This window comes from Zootoca vivipara, chromosome 6, assembly GCF_963506605.1.
Source record: "Zootoca vivipara chromosome 6, rZooViv1.1, whole genome shotgun sequence".
Lineage (NCBI taxonomy): Eukaryota > Metazoa > Chordata > Lepidosauria > Squamata > Lacertidae > Zootoca > Zootoca vivipara.
In genome coordinates this window covers 45,061,490-45,077,156 of record NC_083281.1, presented here as the reverse complement: position 1 = coordinate 45,077,156, position 15,667 = coordinate 45,061,490, and the positions used below count along the sequence as shown (strand labels likewise).

Sequence of the window (15,667 nt, the reverse complement as noted above, 5' to 3'; positions counted from 1 at the left end):
GGATGAGCCCCGGCCCCTTGATTTCTTGTCTGCTTTATTAGTGCTGTCAGGAACAGTCAACTTTTATTGCCTCTTGCTTTTGGAGAGTCATCTCCCTCCCTCTTTCCCCTAATCTTCTCATTGACTTTCCTCACACTTGTGAGAACATAAGAGCATCTCTGCTGGATCAGGCCAAAGGGGGCAAATCGACTCCAGTATCCTGTTCTCACTGTGGCCAACCAAAGATCTATTGGAGGCCTGCAAGTAGATTGCTGTGTGTCAATCAAACCCAAGGCAATGGTTTGATTTTCAAAAGCATCAGCAAAAATCTGCATGAAACTACAAAATATGGAAGATAATGCCCCCATCTCCTCCACCATGAGGTTATTGCAATATACTCTATGGGAGTGTCCCTGAAAAATATCAAGCCAGTAACAACAACAACAACAACAACAACAACAACAACAACAACAACAACATATTATTTATACCCTGCGCATCTGGCTGGGTGGCTCCCAATAGAATATTAAAAACACGATAAAACATCATACATTTAAAACATCCCTAAACATGCCCCCTCTGTGTAGTCATCTTGTTCTTGAAGCTGAACAAATGGCAAATGTAAAAGGGAACAGATACCAGTTTGCAAAATGGATGGAATGGAGACAGAGAAAGTGAAAGAGAGAGAGAATAAAGAGGAACTATGTTCAGAGGGTGGGAGTGGTGCAGTAGAAAGAGGGGGGGGGGGAGAGACCTGGTTATTCAACAATCCAGCAGTCTCCCTTTCCCTATAGGGTGGGTCTGACTGAGAGGAAATCGCCACCAGCCAACTACACATGGTGGATTCCTGGCATTGTGGAGTTAACAGTTGGGGCTCCGGTTGGAAAGATGTCCTGCAAGAAGAGGAGTCTCCAGCAAGGAAAAATGGGGCTGCCATGCTTGCTGTTTTTGCTTTTACTGCATGTGGGTGAGTTTCCTTTCCAAGAGATGTCTTCTCCTGCTTTCAGAAAACTTGGGTCCTCTAACAGCCTATTGGCATATTCTGCAGAATTAGATACAGTAGATCAAGCTTGTAGAATTCTGGGCTGTGGTTCTTCATATCATAAGTGGGGGGGACCATAGTGGTGGATGCTACCTCCATGTAAATATATATTCATATAAATCCCTGTCTGTAGCAAGCTAGCAGCAGAGAATGATGCTGAATATTCCCTCTCAGACCTGCTACTTTTCCAGAGGCAGAAATATGATTCCTGTCCCTACAATCTGAAAGGGGACAGGCTGGGTTCAGACCACCTCCCCATTCTCTGCCAACTGGCTTGCAGAGTGGATATTCACATAGCCTTGGTGACTCATGAAAAAATGGTGCTAGACAGAGTGACTCCTGTGTTGTTGGCAATACCAGGTACAAGCCTTCTTAGATAGCTACAAACAACAGACAACACGGTAATATTACAGGATGTATAGAAATAACAAAAACCGTGAAAGCACTAAGATTATATATATATATATATATATATATATATATGCAACCGGAGGGGATGGAATACATAACACATATGCAAATGTCTCTGAAGAGGCAGATAAGGCTCAAAAAGTGCAACGTTCAATGTGCAAAAAGTCCAATGTAATAAAGTGCTAAAGTCTCTCAGGCGTCCTCGTCTGTCCTCCGACGGGTGGCTAGCAGGAACCGTTGAGGTTTGTGAGCGTTTCAGCCTTGTTAAGTTTTAGTGTATGAACATGTTGATGAAGTCCGTCCCTTGAAGAAACTGTAGCAGTGAAACGGGGATAACACAAGCTAGCCGCCCGTTGGAGGACAGACGAGGACGCCTGAGAGACTTTAGCACCTTATTACATTGGACTTCTTAGATAGCTAGCTTGATAGAGTAGAGTCAGGGTGGTGTAGTGATTAAAATGTTGGGCTCTAGAACATGGGAGACCAGAGTTTTAATCACCACTTGGCCATGAAGCTCACCAGGACTCACTTAGGCCTGTCGCTGCCTGTCAGCCTAACATGTTTGTGAGGATAAAGGGGAGAACAGGCTATGCCACCTTGAGCTCCTTGGAGGAAATGGAATAAAATAGACAGGTAGGTAGACAGATAAGGTGTAGGCCACAAGAGTCTCTAGCTCAGCCTTTCCCAACCTTGGGTTCCCAGAAGTTGTTGAACTACTACTGTCATCATCCCTGACTGCTTCTCCTGCTAGCTATGGATGATGGGAATTGTCGTCCAACAACCCTTGAGGACCCAAGGTTGGGGAAGGCTGCTCTAGCAGGTCAAAAACTTACTGCCATTTGTGATATTGGTAGTAGAAACAGCAGTACAAAAGTACACAAGACAGCTTTTATTGCATATGGGCAAGTTTCTTTTCCCGAGAGACATTTTCCAACACAGAATGTGTGGGCAACGTTTTGGAATGATTATAGAGGAGTCCATAAGCAATTGGAAAGAGTGCAGGGCCGGCCCTACGGCCAGGGAGGTATCCGGCGCACCACGGCACCAGGGGCGCTTAAGACGGCCCTGAAAGAGTGCCTTCTTGGCATAGCAGAAACCAGCTCACGAAGGGGGAATTGTCCCGTGCACCCTCAGGGGGAGGGCTTTCCAGAGCTCCAGCTGCCCAGGACAGTGTGGCCTGGGCTGTTAAGCAAGACCACAAAATGAAGGAGAAGGAGAATCTTTGGTGCAAGTTGGTACCTCTGACACCTTTGTTCACTGACCCGGAGTTTTTAGTGAAGGGAGCTGGGGGAGTGGGAGGGGTTAATAAATATTTTACATAAATAGGTAATAGAATAAGAAATCTGCATAGTAATGACAGATTTTTTTTTAAAAAAAAGATGGTTCCAGACACTGTGTTCATCCATAGAGCTGAATGCTCAGTAAATGTCTGGATGGGAATCATTTCCATTGTACTGCAAACCAGACAGTGGTTGGTCAAGGACAGGCATCCCCAAACTCCGGCCCTCCAGATGTTTTGGACTATAATTCCCATCATCCCTGACCACTGATTCTGTTAGCTAGGGATCATGGGAGTTGTAGGCCAAAACATCTGGAGGGCTGCAGTTTGGGGATGCCTGGTCAAGGACATTCTGCCCACCCTATTCTTCTTAATTAGGTACAACTTTGTACCTAATCCCCTGCCCTGTTTTATGTTGAAAGTTGACCAGCCTGCCCTTTGTCCATTCTTCTTCTCCTCTGTCCTATGTGTCTGTAACAAGCTCTTTGTCACAAGCCAGATCCAATAAACCAAACTCTCCCCTCTGTGGTATCTCCCCAGTGAAAAAAAAACCCACCCCCAAAAATGTTGTACCTAATCTTGAATGGTGTCCAGGATCCTGTGAAAGTTGTAAGTCTTTTTGACCTTCCAGGGCCAGTGGCCACAGTTCTCTTCATGTTAACCAATTCTGCATGTGGCAGGTTCCTCAGGAAGTTCAGCGAGGTCATGTTTGTTTCATGAGAACAAATGCTGAAAAATCTCAACAAATTTCAAGGAAGCCATTAGAAGGGAGTTGAGAGGGAGTTGGAACAGTCAGTTCTCTTCAGGGTGGTTGGAGGTTATTTAAAACTACAATTATAGAGGTAAAGGTAAAGGGACCCCTGACCATTAGGTCCAGTCGTGACCGACTCTGGGGTTGCACGCTCATCTCGCATGATTGGCCGAGGGAGCCGGCGTATAGCTTCCAGGTCATGTGGCCAGCATGACAAAGCCGCTTCTGGCAAACCAGAGCAGCACATGGAAACGCCGTTTACCTTCCCGCTGTAGCGGTTCCTATTTATCTACTTGCATTTTGACGTGCTTTCGAACTGCTAGGTTGGCAGGAGCTGGGACCAAGCAACGGGAGCTCACCCCATCACAGGGATTCGAACCGCCGACCCTAGACTCTGTGATTTAACCACAGCGAAGCTGAGCTTAAATGTATATAGTGCCAGTGTGGCTAATGAGCCTAGCCAAGGGGGCTATAAAAGACAATAAAACTTCCCTTAAAAATACAAATCTTGCTCAAATGAGGAGGGAGGGAATTAATTACAGATTCCATAAGTGACACCTAAGGTGGAAAGTAGGAATTTGCTACCTCGGAGTGTGGTGGAGTCTCCTTCTTTGGAGGTCTTTAAGCAGAGCCTTGACAGGCATATGCCAAGAATGCTTTGATGGTGTTTCCTGCTTGGCAGGGGGTTGGACTGGATGGCCCTTGTGGTCTCTTCCAACTCTATGATTCTATGATTCTATAATTTCTCTCCAACCTTATCTTGCTGCTTTCCATTACTTTAAACACTTTCCCCTCAGCAGCCCATTTCCAGTATTCTTAAGATGCGGTGGAGCTTCATGCTCTGGCACCAGGGGGGCAGGGCTGGTGCGTGTCCTGGGGGTGGGGTGTGGTGCTTGCAGGGGCGTGCTGCCCGGGGGTGGGGCAGGGGACAGCCCCAATGGCACCCCACCAGGATCACACTGCCGGGGGCGGTGCGCTCCTTCCGCACTCCTCTTCCTCCGCCAGTGTTCATAGGCTCATAGAGTTGGAAGGTGTATTTCAGGAACCACCCTATTCCTGTGATGGTATTTTGTTTTAACTGTTTGCAATTTTGAATTTAGTCCAGCCATGTGCTGTTGCAGAGGGGAACATGTCTCAGGAGAGAGACAGGCTTGTGTTCCTTGCAAATATGCAGAATCCGTACATACACTTTGCAGTTGCATGCATGCATGCATGCATGCATGCAATTTTCAGGATGCAATTGCATTGGGAAGTTGGTGGCTCAATGACAGATACTGTGCTTTTAGGTTAATCTTTTTCTCCTTGTCATTTTAGGGTTTATTATGCATGCTGCTCCACATTCTTCAGTGATTCAAACACCTGCCACTGTGACTGTGAAGGAAGGATCAACACTGAATATGCAGTGCAGCTTCAGTGGAAACGCCACCAAATGGGCTATTAACTGGTATAAAGTTAAAGGCGATGAAAATGTGGCATTGTATAACTCGAGCCCAATTCACATATTTCAAAATCTAGAAGACAAATTAAGTAATTTCTCTTTGGAGTATGTGGATTTGAAGGATTCTGGAACTTATCTGTGTAACTTTTGCAGCGCAGAATGTGGACCTTTCAGTAATGGGACAAAGGTGACCATCACTGGTAAATACTTGAATTTCTTTCCAAAATCTGTTTTAACAGGGTAGTTTCCGTCCTCTAACTCTTGTATAGTTTGTGGATTGGAGAATGTTTGTGGGGATTTGAGGCTGCTCAACACTTTTCAGAAAACCCACATTAGCTTTCCAAAGTAAGATAATAGTTCAGATAAAAATCAGGGCCTCTCTAGTCTAATGGGAGCATCATGGATATCCCAGTAACTGATTAATGGGGTCCATTTTTCTTCTGAAATGTGCAAAATGAAAGCATCCTTCACACATTACATTTGAGGGGGCACCATGTGAGTAAAATGTCTTCTGACACAAAGTGTGGGGTAAGGTCAGAGCCACAGCCTTGCCACACTTTCACTCATCTGATACCCATTCTCATCAATTCATTTGCTTTTCTTAGAGCTTATATATCTGTGTTTTATCCTGTTTTTGCTGTGCTCACTGCTTTGATCATTTTGTGCTGCACTGTGGTCCATAAACTTGTTTATTATGATTATTTAAAATGAGAAAAGCAGTCAAAACTTTCCAGTTTCCAGCAGAGCCCCTTATCTCCTATTGCCTCTCTTATGTTGCAGAGCACACAAACACATAGACACCTAAATCTGTATTAGCAACAACCAGAGAAAGATCCATTAAAACCATACATGGTTTGTACTTAACACCTAGTTGACTAGCCTTTATAAACCTGAACAGTTCTCCGATATGCTGGAGAGGGTGTCCTGCTATAAGGACATACTGACACATGTGGTGGGCATGTCCAAAAATTGAAAAGTTCTGGGGAAATGTTTTTACAGAGATATCTTTGATCACAAGTCAGAACGTACCCATGACCCCAGGACTGGCTCTGCTTAACCTGTCAGGTTACGCCATGCATTTGAAACAAAGAACTCATAACTCATCTGTTAACCACAGCAAGAATGGCCATTGCCAGGGCATGGAAATCATTGCAATTATTGACCATAGACCAGTGGTATAGTGCAATCTGGCAGGTAGCATTATTGGAAAAACTGACATGGAAAGTGAACATCGCAAGAGGTTAGAGGAACTATGGTAACTTTTATGCAGTCTGGGGCAACTTTATGGATCATACAAACAATGATACATATAGCAGAACGGTGCCTATGGTCTACACAGTTTGGCATTCATGAAGCACATATTTTAATTATTATTATTATTCCCTCCTGCCTTTGTACACGGTATAAACTCTGCAGACCAGCACTGCTGCTGATACAATATATCTTTTTAATTGTGGACAATAGTCCAAGCAATGGAGGTGATTATGTATAATGTTGTGTTTGTGATGATTGTGATGATTTTAGCAACAACTCTGAATACTCCAAAGACCTTTGCCAAAGTATATATGCATATATTAGCATATATACTTTGGCAAAGGTCTTTGGAGTATTCAGAGTATTCAGAGATGATTCTCTGACTGTATGTAGTTGTTTTACCTTTGTTTTGATTTTTTAAACACACACACACACAGAGAGAGAGAGAGAGAGAGAGAGAGAGAGAGAGAGAGAGAGAGAGAGAGAGAGAGAGAGAGAATCTTCCTCAATGTAGTCCAGTCCTAGGACTGTCTGAGGTGCTTTTTCTAAATGCTTCAATCCCTCTTCTTCCACTCCAGCTACCTTTTCAGTGTCCAATGCTTTCAGTAAGGGTGCAGATTACAACATCTCTTTCCCGCAGAAATTACCGACTTTGAGGTGAACCAGACTTCTGGACCCATCCGTGAAGTGGAAGGGGTGGATGTCACCCTCGAGTGTCGCTTCAGGACAGTCGGCAGGAACAGCAGCATGTATGTCAGTTGGGACAAAGATGGGCTTGCGGTTGAGCAGGCTAACAAAACAGGCTCGTACAGAATCATTCAGAACCTGAGAGCAGGATTTTCTTCTCTCACCCTCACAAATGCTACTGTGAGCGATACAGGGACCTACATCTGTAATGTTGGGAGAGATCCAAGAAATCAATCAAAATCATCAGGAATTGCATCTCATGTTGTCATCACGAGTAAGTACTGGGAACTTTCTATCTGGTTATTAAGCGATGAGCAGAGGTGGTTATAGGAATGCACCCCAGAAGATAGTAACTCTTCATTTGAAGCTTCTCAGAGGTCCTTGGAGAATACTCCAAGATCGAAGTCTGTATTTCTGCTCCATAATGCAGAGGTAGGAAACCTTTTACAGCCTGAGGTGACACAACTTTTCAGTTGTTTAATCGCTTTCACACGGTCTCCTGGGAAAGATTTAAAACCACAGGGTAAATGTCCAGATTTAAGGGGGAATCATATAGGTCACAGCCACACTATGCATTTAAAGCACATGCCATTCCCCAAAGAATAATGGAAATTGTAATATACCCCTTGCACAACAACAATTCCCAGCACCCTTAACAAACTACACTTCCCAGGATCCCAGGGGACGGGACACCCATGTGCTTTAAATGCAGCATGTGGATGTGGCCATAGAGTGTTTGCTTTTAGCTCCGCCCTATGTTTGGCAGGCTGACATTTCTCAGTCATCAGGCACAGGCTGCATCCTCCTTGGCCTACCACAGGCCATCAAATCCACTGTCCTGTGCTAAAGGCAGGAGGATCCATCAATTTCAGTTTCTTTCGGCGTCTCATTTTTTCAGTCTTAAGTTCAGTTCACCACATCTCCACACCAGTTTATTTATTTTTAAAGTCCTCACAAAAATAGTCAGCATTTTAGTGCCAATTAATCCCAATGAATTTTTGTACGCTATTTTCACACATATACACATATGCATCTTTGTATACACGTCCCCCTTAATGTTCAGATTTTTGTAGACACTATATGGCTAGAGCACTGCTTTGCCAAACCTGGGTGTGTGTGAATTTCAACATGTAGCTGCATTTTGGTTTGTATATACCAGTATTTGGGGGAAGTGCAAATGTGGTTTGCATTCAGTTGTGATGAAACAGATCTGAATCTCTCTCTGTCTGCCTCATGTAGCTTCAGACTCCAGCAGTAGCACTCCAACAGGTTCATTCTCCATTTGTCTACCTGCTGACCTCCATTATGTTTTGGACTACAACTCTTGGGAACCCCAGCCTACTCAACTGTACTCCCCTCAGCTCTAACGCTATGCAGCCATGCTAGCTGGGGATGATGGAAATTGTAGTCCTAAACAACTGGAGGGTTGTTCTCTGGCCCACACTGAAGGCTGCATTCACAGCCACTCCTAAAGCCATTTAGTACCCTCAGTGCTCAGCCTAACAAAGATCCAGAGAAAAGCCAAGAACGCAAACTTCAAAGAAGTTAATAGTTCCATGCACAAGTTCCATGGCTTCATATTTAACTAAAAGCCACAAAATCTGGCACAACTGCCATTATTTGCCCAGTCTCACAGATGCAGACTTTATCTCCTCTGGCAATTTGAAGGTTGCACACTGGAGTTGTCAAATGCTTTTTCTGCTCTTTCCACAGTGGCTAATCTGTCAGTCATCCAGTCACCTGCTTTCATCCAAGGAATGGAAGGGCAAACACTAATTATAAACTGTAGCGTTGCAGTTGCCAAGAATGTGCCACTCCTCCCGTACAGTGTCACCTGGTATAAAAATGGCACCGATGGACATGAGGAGGTGGTGACAGGTGCAGGCAGGACTCTGAGCATGACCACAGGCCTGGCTTCTCTCGTTCTGAACAATGTCCAAAGGAACGACTCTGGAACGTACCGATGTGCTGTCGGTAGTAATGGCCGAGGAAATGGGACCATGGTGACAATCTCTGGTAAACAGAATCATCTCTTCCCCCCCCCCCATGATTTTCTTTCTACAGGAAATGAGATGCAAAGGTGTTTGGCACCGATAGGTGGGAAATGTACAGAGATATAAAAGAAAATTAAAACAAAATTTTCCAGTTGTAGAAAGATAGAATTTCTGGGTCACTTTTGACCCAAATGAGATGTTAAGAGCTTCCATCCTCTGCCCCCCCTTCTTGCCCCAAGTCCCCACTTTTTTTGGGGGGGGGAGAACATTTCTCAGCAAGTTGCAAGTTTTGTTTTCAGACACAGCTCTGTTCTTGCTGATGAGTTGATGGTGGTTTGAAATACTGAAGGACAGTGAATGTATCTCCTCTGCTTCCACTGCCACTTCCTAGGTATAAAACCTCCATCCTTTCCCACAAGATGATGTCTCAAAGTGGCTAGCAAAGCCATAAAATACAAACAACTTAATGATCAGTTATCAAAACAACTTAATGATCCACTGCCCACTGGTCCATGCTAATTTTCCTGAAGTTGGAACTTGGGCATGAACAAAAGTTTGGGGTGTCAGCCATACCCTCCAATGAAGCCCTGTCCAGCAGCAGAATCTTGCCTGCCTGCTTCATTTCACCATCAAGGGGGTCTTTCTTTTCCTATTCCTTCTCAACCAGAACGTGACAAGCAGCTAGAAACGGACAGCGGAAGTCCTGGAGCTGGAATTGGAGCTAGAATTGGAGCTGGAGCCGGAGCTGCAGCAGGAATCCTCATTCTCTTGCTGCTCAGTGTCTTAGCATGGAGATACAAGAAGGTGGCTAAAGGTAAGGCTCTCTCCCATGACAGATCTAAGCCAAGCACCTTGGAGAGGTCATATGGGAGGTAAACGGATTAGCTCACACAATGTGCATTTGCAAATGCTTCCCTGGGCATGCCAGGGAGGGGGTGTTGCAAACTGCGAGGGGGAAGAACTGCAATTCAGTTCATTTGATTTGATGCAAACTTTCTGAATTCATATTTTTGGAAACAATCTCTGATTTGAAGTACAACCATCCTTCCAAATTCGCGCTTCTCTGAAATGTGCAATGTTGTCAACCAACCAAGTAACATGCCCCAAAACGCTTGTGCTAGAGTACATAGAAATGCATATATTAGAGAAAACAATGTTTAAAATTATTTACATGAGGTAAAAATTATTTATATGAGTCTCTCACTTTTAAAGATTTGAAGTACTGTATAAGTATTTTGTTATTCGTTTACGTATCTAGAGCATTTCCACCCTGCTCTTCAGCCAAAACTAGGCTCCCAGACCAGCTTAAAAGATCAGAAGTAAGACTGCCCCTGCCTTTAGACCTACGTTCTAAAAGACATAACACAAAAAGAAAAGGGATAGCTTGAGAGGAGGAAAGAATAAACAACCATAAGTTACAACGCTCCACAGATAGAACTGCCCTGAGATCTTATGATGAAGGACAGTATATAAATACAAATAAAACCTTCTTCTTCTTCTTCTTCTTCTTCTTCTTCTTCTTCTTCTTCTTCTTCTTCTTCTTCTCCTCCTCCTCCTCCTCCTCCTCCTCCTCCTCCTCCTCCTCGTGCTGTGGAAATGCCACTGCTGCTTTGATGCTTTTGGCAATAGCAGCTGGTAGCTGGGGCTGGGCTGTTTCTCAGCTGCAGCTGTGTCCAGGCACAGTGTCCAGGTGCCTGACAGCTGCTTCCACTCTCTTTGGTGGACTCAGTGTGGGCCCAGACATATTCATAAAAAGGAGCTTGCTCAGTTTTCACAGGCTGCTTGCCTTATGGCTGGGCCAGAGCAGCAATGAGGTGTGGAGAGGCAACCCCATCAGGTGGCAGAAGTCCCTGAGGTGGTGCTCCTGCAGGCACCCTACCTGCCCCACCACCTCCACTGCTGCTGGAGAAGCGGTGCTGGAATTGCCACCAATTTTCACCAAGAGCTCTCAAGAGATATCACCGGAAATTGGCGTTGTGGCACTGCAGTGAGCAGTGTGGCACCAGAGGAGGTAGGTGCCACGGCAGAGGCAGTAGCGTCAACGGGGGAGAGACGAGCAGAGTGGAGCTGCATTTCCTGTTTCACGCCGCCACCGGGAGAGGCTTTGCAAGGGCTTCTTCTCAAGGAGAAGTCATTGCAGAGCCTCATGTCCCCCACATTGTGGGGCAGCAGTGGGGGATTTGGCCTCCGGTGCCTTGGGCTGCCGCTGCTTACAACCCCCCAGGGGTGGAACCACAACCGGCTCTTCCTCCTGCAGACAGCACAGGAGGCGCCAGCTTTTTGGAGCCCAAGGACACATTTGCAAAACGGAGATATAGTCTCTCTCTCTCTCTCTCTCTCTCTCTCTCTCTCTCTCTCTCTCTCTCTCTCTCTCTCTCTCCTTTCAAGCCTCATTTCAATAAGGGGAGAGGATCCTGTGGGCACCAGGGAAGGCCTCTGTGTGCCTGCACTACCATAAACACCACTCTGGTAACCTCTGCTTTACCCCTATCCAGCTGTTTCTTCTAGCTCCAGGGCTACAGACAGTGCTATTTTTCTTAAAAAATGTTTAGGCATACTCTCGTTTTTTTCCTACTCATATTGAAATACTGCCCCTCAATGTTTAGGGGTATGAGTACCCCTGCGTGCCCATCTCCACCCAGGATGGTTAACAAAGAATTTCTGTGGAATGTGTCATCAACCACTTTTTCACTCTTGGGATTCTTTAATGCTCATTCAAGAATAACCACTTTCTCTTCATCATTCCATTCCAGAAAGCACAACAGAGACAGAAGCTGTTTCAACTAAAGAAGCAGGAACGGTAAGAGGGATTTTTTTCCTGACCCAGGCAGCCATTTTAAGTTGTCACCCATGGCGCTTTAATAAGGCAGGGGGTTGGACTGGATGGCCCTTGTGGACTCTTCCAACTCTATGATTCTATGATAAAGATATGAGTACTGGCAACTCATTTTTTTAAAAACCAAAAAACCCACTGTGGTTAGTCATCACTGGACTGTGATTTGTGTTAAGTCTTTTAAATATATGTATTTCTGCAAACCTTGGGTTTTCCCCAAACATGCTGATTGATACCTTTCCCCTCCCCTCTTGTTTCTTAGTGGCCTGGTTTTGATTCTAGTTCTGTTTGCACTGATCACACAAGTTCACTACTAGAGGGGGAGTAAAATGGCGACACATCTGTTGTGGTGCTGCCTCCCCAGGATGGCGAAATTGTCTCTTTCTTTGATGAAGGGTTGGATCGTGTCTCTTGCAGCCTTTGCCAACCTGGTACCTTCCAGATGTTGCAGTCCAACAACATCCAAAGGGCACCAGGTTGTCAAAAGTTTGCTTACTGTATCCATTTCCCCTCTCGCCTGCTCCAAAGCTCCCGGTGTATATATTTATTTCTGCAGCTTCTTTTGCCACCTGCAAACAATATGCTTTCAAGAGCACCAGAGACAGAACAAAACAAACTTTCTGATCCCCGCCCTCTCTTTCTCTTGACAGCGCCTTCCTTTAACCGGCCGGCAGAAAGAGCTGACCTATGCCAGCCTCCGCTTCAACAAAAAGGAAGTGGAACCAGATGCTGGGGTGATCTATGCGGAAGTACGAACAAAACCAAAACAGCGAGCTGGCAACAGCCAGATCTAGCCTCCAAACCAGCCACTTGCACTAGAGGAAATGGCACAGGATGGGAGCGAGGCATGAGCTGCCTTTCAAAAGTCATTGGACCCCCATTCCCTATAACACTGTTCCTGGTCCCTTTAGAAGCAACGGAGCTGCTGCCTTGAAGACACACATTCTGGAAGATTTGCTGAAGCCCTCATCCCCTTTTCTTCCTCATCTTTTGCTGGGCAGCCTGAATCTATGGTCATGATGTCTGGCTCTTGCGATGCTGCTGAAGCCATCATTGGCCCTCGCCATCACTGACCCTTGCCATCTCAGCCATCTCCCTCCTTCCAAAGGAGCAGGTGTAGGAAGCCTGTGGTGGCTGCTGCTGCAAAGAGGGTGACTGACTAGGGTGAGGTCCCTTGGCTGGGTGTCCTCCAGAGCCAACATTTGGAATGCATGCACTTGCTCTCAAGAGCTGCTGGCTTTCCTTCATTCCCACCTGTGGCTGTTGAGAAGCCACTTCCCCACATGGCTGCAGTGTGGATTTGTGTATACATTTATCATGTGGGAGGTGGCCAATTGTGTGGGTCATACTCCTGCAACTGCCACAAGCAAATGTAACAACTGGGTGTGTGTGAGAGAGAGACTGTGCATCTGATCTGGTTGCAGAGAAGTGGCTGCAATGCTGTTATGAACGTGTGAGACAAGAGCCTTTGTCAAGCAACTGGAGATCTCGGCTGAAATTCTCCGTATATAATCCTGCCAATCTTTCCCCTCTTGCTCTCAAGAGCTTCCATCCCTAAGGACAGGGAGCAATCAGCTAGAAGAGGCTTGGATTTGTGGGTCATGTCAAATGAGGAGCAATGATTCCTTGCATTATCCAGGGTTGGACTCGATGGCCCTTGGGGTGCCTTCTAATTCAACAGTTGTATGATTCAACCGGCTCTCTGTTTCTCGTTTGCCAGAGCCATGCACTGAAGTTCACATTCAGGCAATGGACAACTCTGTGGTACAGCCAGTGGCAGCTGGCACTTATTGGATCTAGTAGGGCTACAAAGTCATGGGGTGTTACCACCTAGAGGTCATGGGCATGGCCAAGTTCTGGTGTGCTCTCCATCTCCTCCTCTTGCAAAGATATTGTGGGCACTTAAGCATTGCTGTTTTTACAGATCATTAGCACCTAAACTGAAAAATGTTTTCCTTTGGTTCAGAAGGGGCACAATTGCTTCTCTGCTGGCATACAAGTTGTGTGGCCTCCACTTGTTCCGGTTCTCTCCGTGTCCTCTTCATTTGCAAAGAAAGTGTTTAAATGCTGCAGTTTTATTAATGCCGAGCACCTAAGCCCTTCTGCTGTCACAATATCTTGTACCAATTCATGGCACAGTAACTGTACATCAGGGGCGTAGCAAGGGGGGCGATGGGGGCGGGGTGCCCCGGGTTCCACCTTGGGGGGGTGACACTCGGCGCGCCCCTCCCTACCCCTCGCCTCCGCCCACACACACCTTACGGACATGCGTGGTCTGTACGGGCTGCCACTCTCGCGCGGCAGCTCGTTATGGCCTGCTGTGTGCAAGCGGCACCCGGTATGGATTGCGTGTGTGCACTCCATACAGGGTGCTGCACATGCACAGTCCATACGGGCTGCCGTGTGAGCGGCACCCTGTTACGGGCTGCCGCTCTTGTGCGGCACCCCATTATGGGCCACCGTGTGCCAGCTGCACCCCGTATGGACTACACATGTGCAGCATCATGTGCATGCACAGTCCGTATGGGCTGCTGCTGCGCACCAGTGGCGGCCTGTATTGATTGCGCATGTGCTGTGCCAGCCAGCCGCCGTGGCGCCAAGTGAGACTTTTTGCCAGGCACAGTGGCGGCACTCAGCTTGGGAGTCGCCGGGGGGGGCACGACGTCTGCGCATGCGCCGAAAATCGCGGCGCCCCGCCCCCGGGTTTGCCACCTCAGTGCCGCTCTGGCTTCCTCCGCCAGTGCTGTACATTACCCAGAATTCATAGGACTGTAAACATTGAAGACTGCAGCTGGGGAAAAGAAAACCATGTTTCATTGCTTCCTCATGGTAGAAAACCAATATCGACCCTTCCTCACACATAGTGCATCAAGGCGAGGGTGTGCTTCAGCTTCATTCTATTTAACATGCAGTTTTTTTTGATGTACATACAGTATTTTCCAGAGAGGAGTATTCAAATATTTGACAACACTCTGCTTGCCACCCCCCACCCCCCTGAAGTATGGAGTGTCAGACTGTGGTGCCTTCAGGGCAGAGTTTTGAGGCAGATATCCAGGGCCGGCAGAGCAGGATGAGAAGCAGGGTCTTCAAATGTAGCAAGCCTGGCTCAACACATTTGAAGTAGCACCCTATTAAGATCCCCACCCCCCAAAAAAGAAAAAGAAAACCACAAAGTCCATAGTCTGAAATTACACCCAATCGCACCACCCAGTCCAGGAGATCCCTTTTGCCTCCTTTGGAATCCCACCCCCAATATAGATAATCTGCACCCCGTGACCCCCACCTATCCAAGTTCATTTGGCGTAGCTGAGATTGTGTGCCACAGATGCTTCACCCATCAACCTCTTGGTAGGAAACGAGGGAGGGGGTGAGACAGGGAAAGTGTAGGCAGCCCTCTTGCACAGCTGAGTGCTCTCTTTCAAGGTCTGTGAACCTGGTGCAGCCCTGGCTGTTCGAACAAGATGAGAGGAATTACACACGCAGCCTTAGAAGCTTCTGTGTGTGCCTATCTCCTAGCTTGATCAAGCCACAGAGCCACATATCCTTTGCACTGTCTGGCTGCTCAGGTCCGACTGATTTTATTCTGTCTGGTTTCAGCAAACTGCCTGTATTCTTCATCTACCGCAATCACTGGCGGAGGAAGAGGAGTACAGGGGGAGCACACCGCCCCTGGCAGCGCGATCCTGGCAGGGTGCCATCGCGGCTGCCCCCCCCCATGCTGGGCACCCTGCCCCCAGGACGTGCGCCAGCCCCGCCCCCGCCTGCTGTCCACCCCCCCGGTGCCGGAGCATGAAGCTGCGCCACTGCCCACAATGCCCCCATAATGCCACCAACCCAAGGTCCTTCAAATTTGGTTTGATGATATGGACAAGTAGAAGGGCATGATAATTTGCAGCCGAGAGGCAGACTCAGGGGCGAAGTTGCTGTGATTTTAATTGCTTGAATGCAATTACTATGCATGCCTGTTGTTAGTTATAGAGCAGCTGTGGAGAGTGAGGT

At 46.8% G+C, this 15,667-nt stretch overlaps 1 protein-coding gene across 1 annotated transcript; it reads left to right on the top strand.

Annotated features, from left to right (window-relative positions):
• The first annotated feature begins 748 nt into the window (after positions 1–748).
• On the top strand, positions 749–14,032 carry LOC118087343 (titin-like). The gene is made up of 7 exons (XM_035119901.2): positions 749–946; positions 4,777–5,100; positions 6,795–7,115; positions 8,555–8,857; positions 9,503–9,649; positions 11,589–11,635; positions 12,319–14,032. Exons 1-7 carry the CDS (start codon positions 868–870, stop codon positions 12,460–12,462), a joined length of 1,365 nt encoding a protein of 454 aa, XP_034975792.2. The 5' UTR covers positions 749–867; the 3' UTR covers positions 12,463–14,032.
• Positions 14,033–15,667: the final 1,635 nt, after the last annotated feature.

What these genes read in the sequence shown, in the direction of transcription:
- LOC118087343 (XM_035119901.2), top strand. Translation starts at nt 868, where the DNA reads ATGTCCTGCAAGAAGAGGAGTCTCCAGCAAGGAAAAATGGGGCTGCCA. An exon ending in GACAAAGGTGACCATCACTG is followed by an intron (nt 5,101 to 6,794) that starts GTAAATACTTGA and finishes TCTTTCCCGCAG; the next exon opens with AAATTACCGACTTTGAGGTG. An exon ending in CAACTAAAGAAGCAGGAACG is followed by an intron (nt 11,636 to 12,318) that starts GTAAGAGGGATT and finishes TTCTCTTGACAG; the next exon opens with CGCCTTCCTTTAACCGGCCG.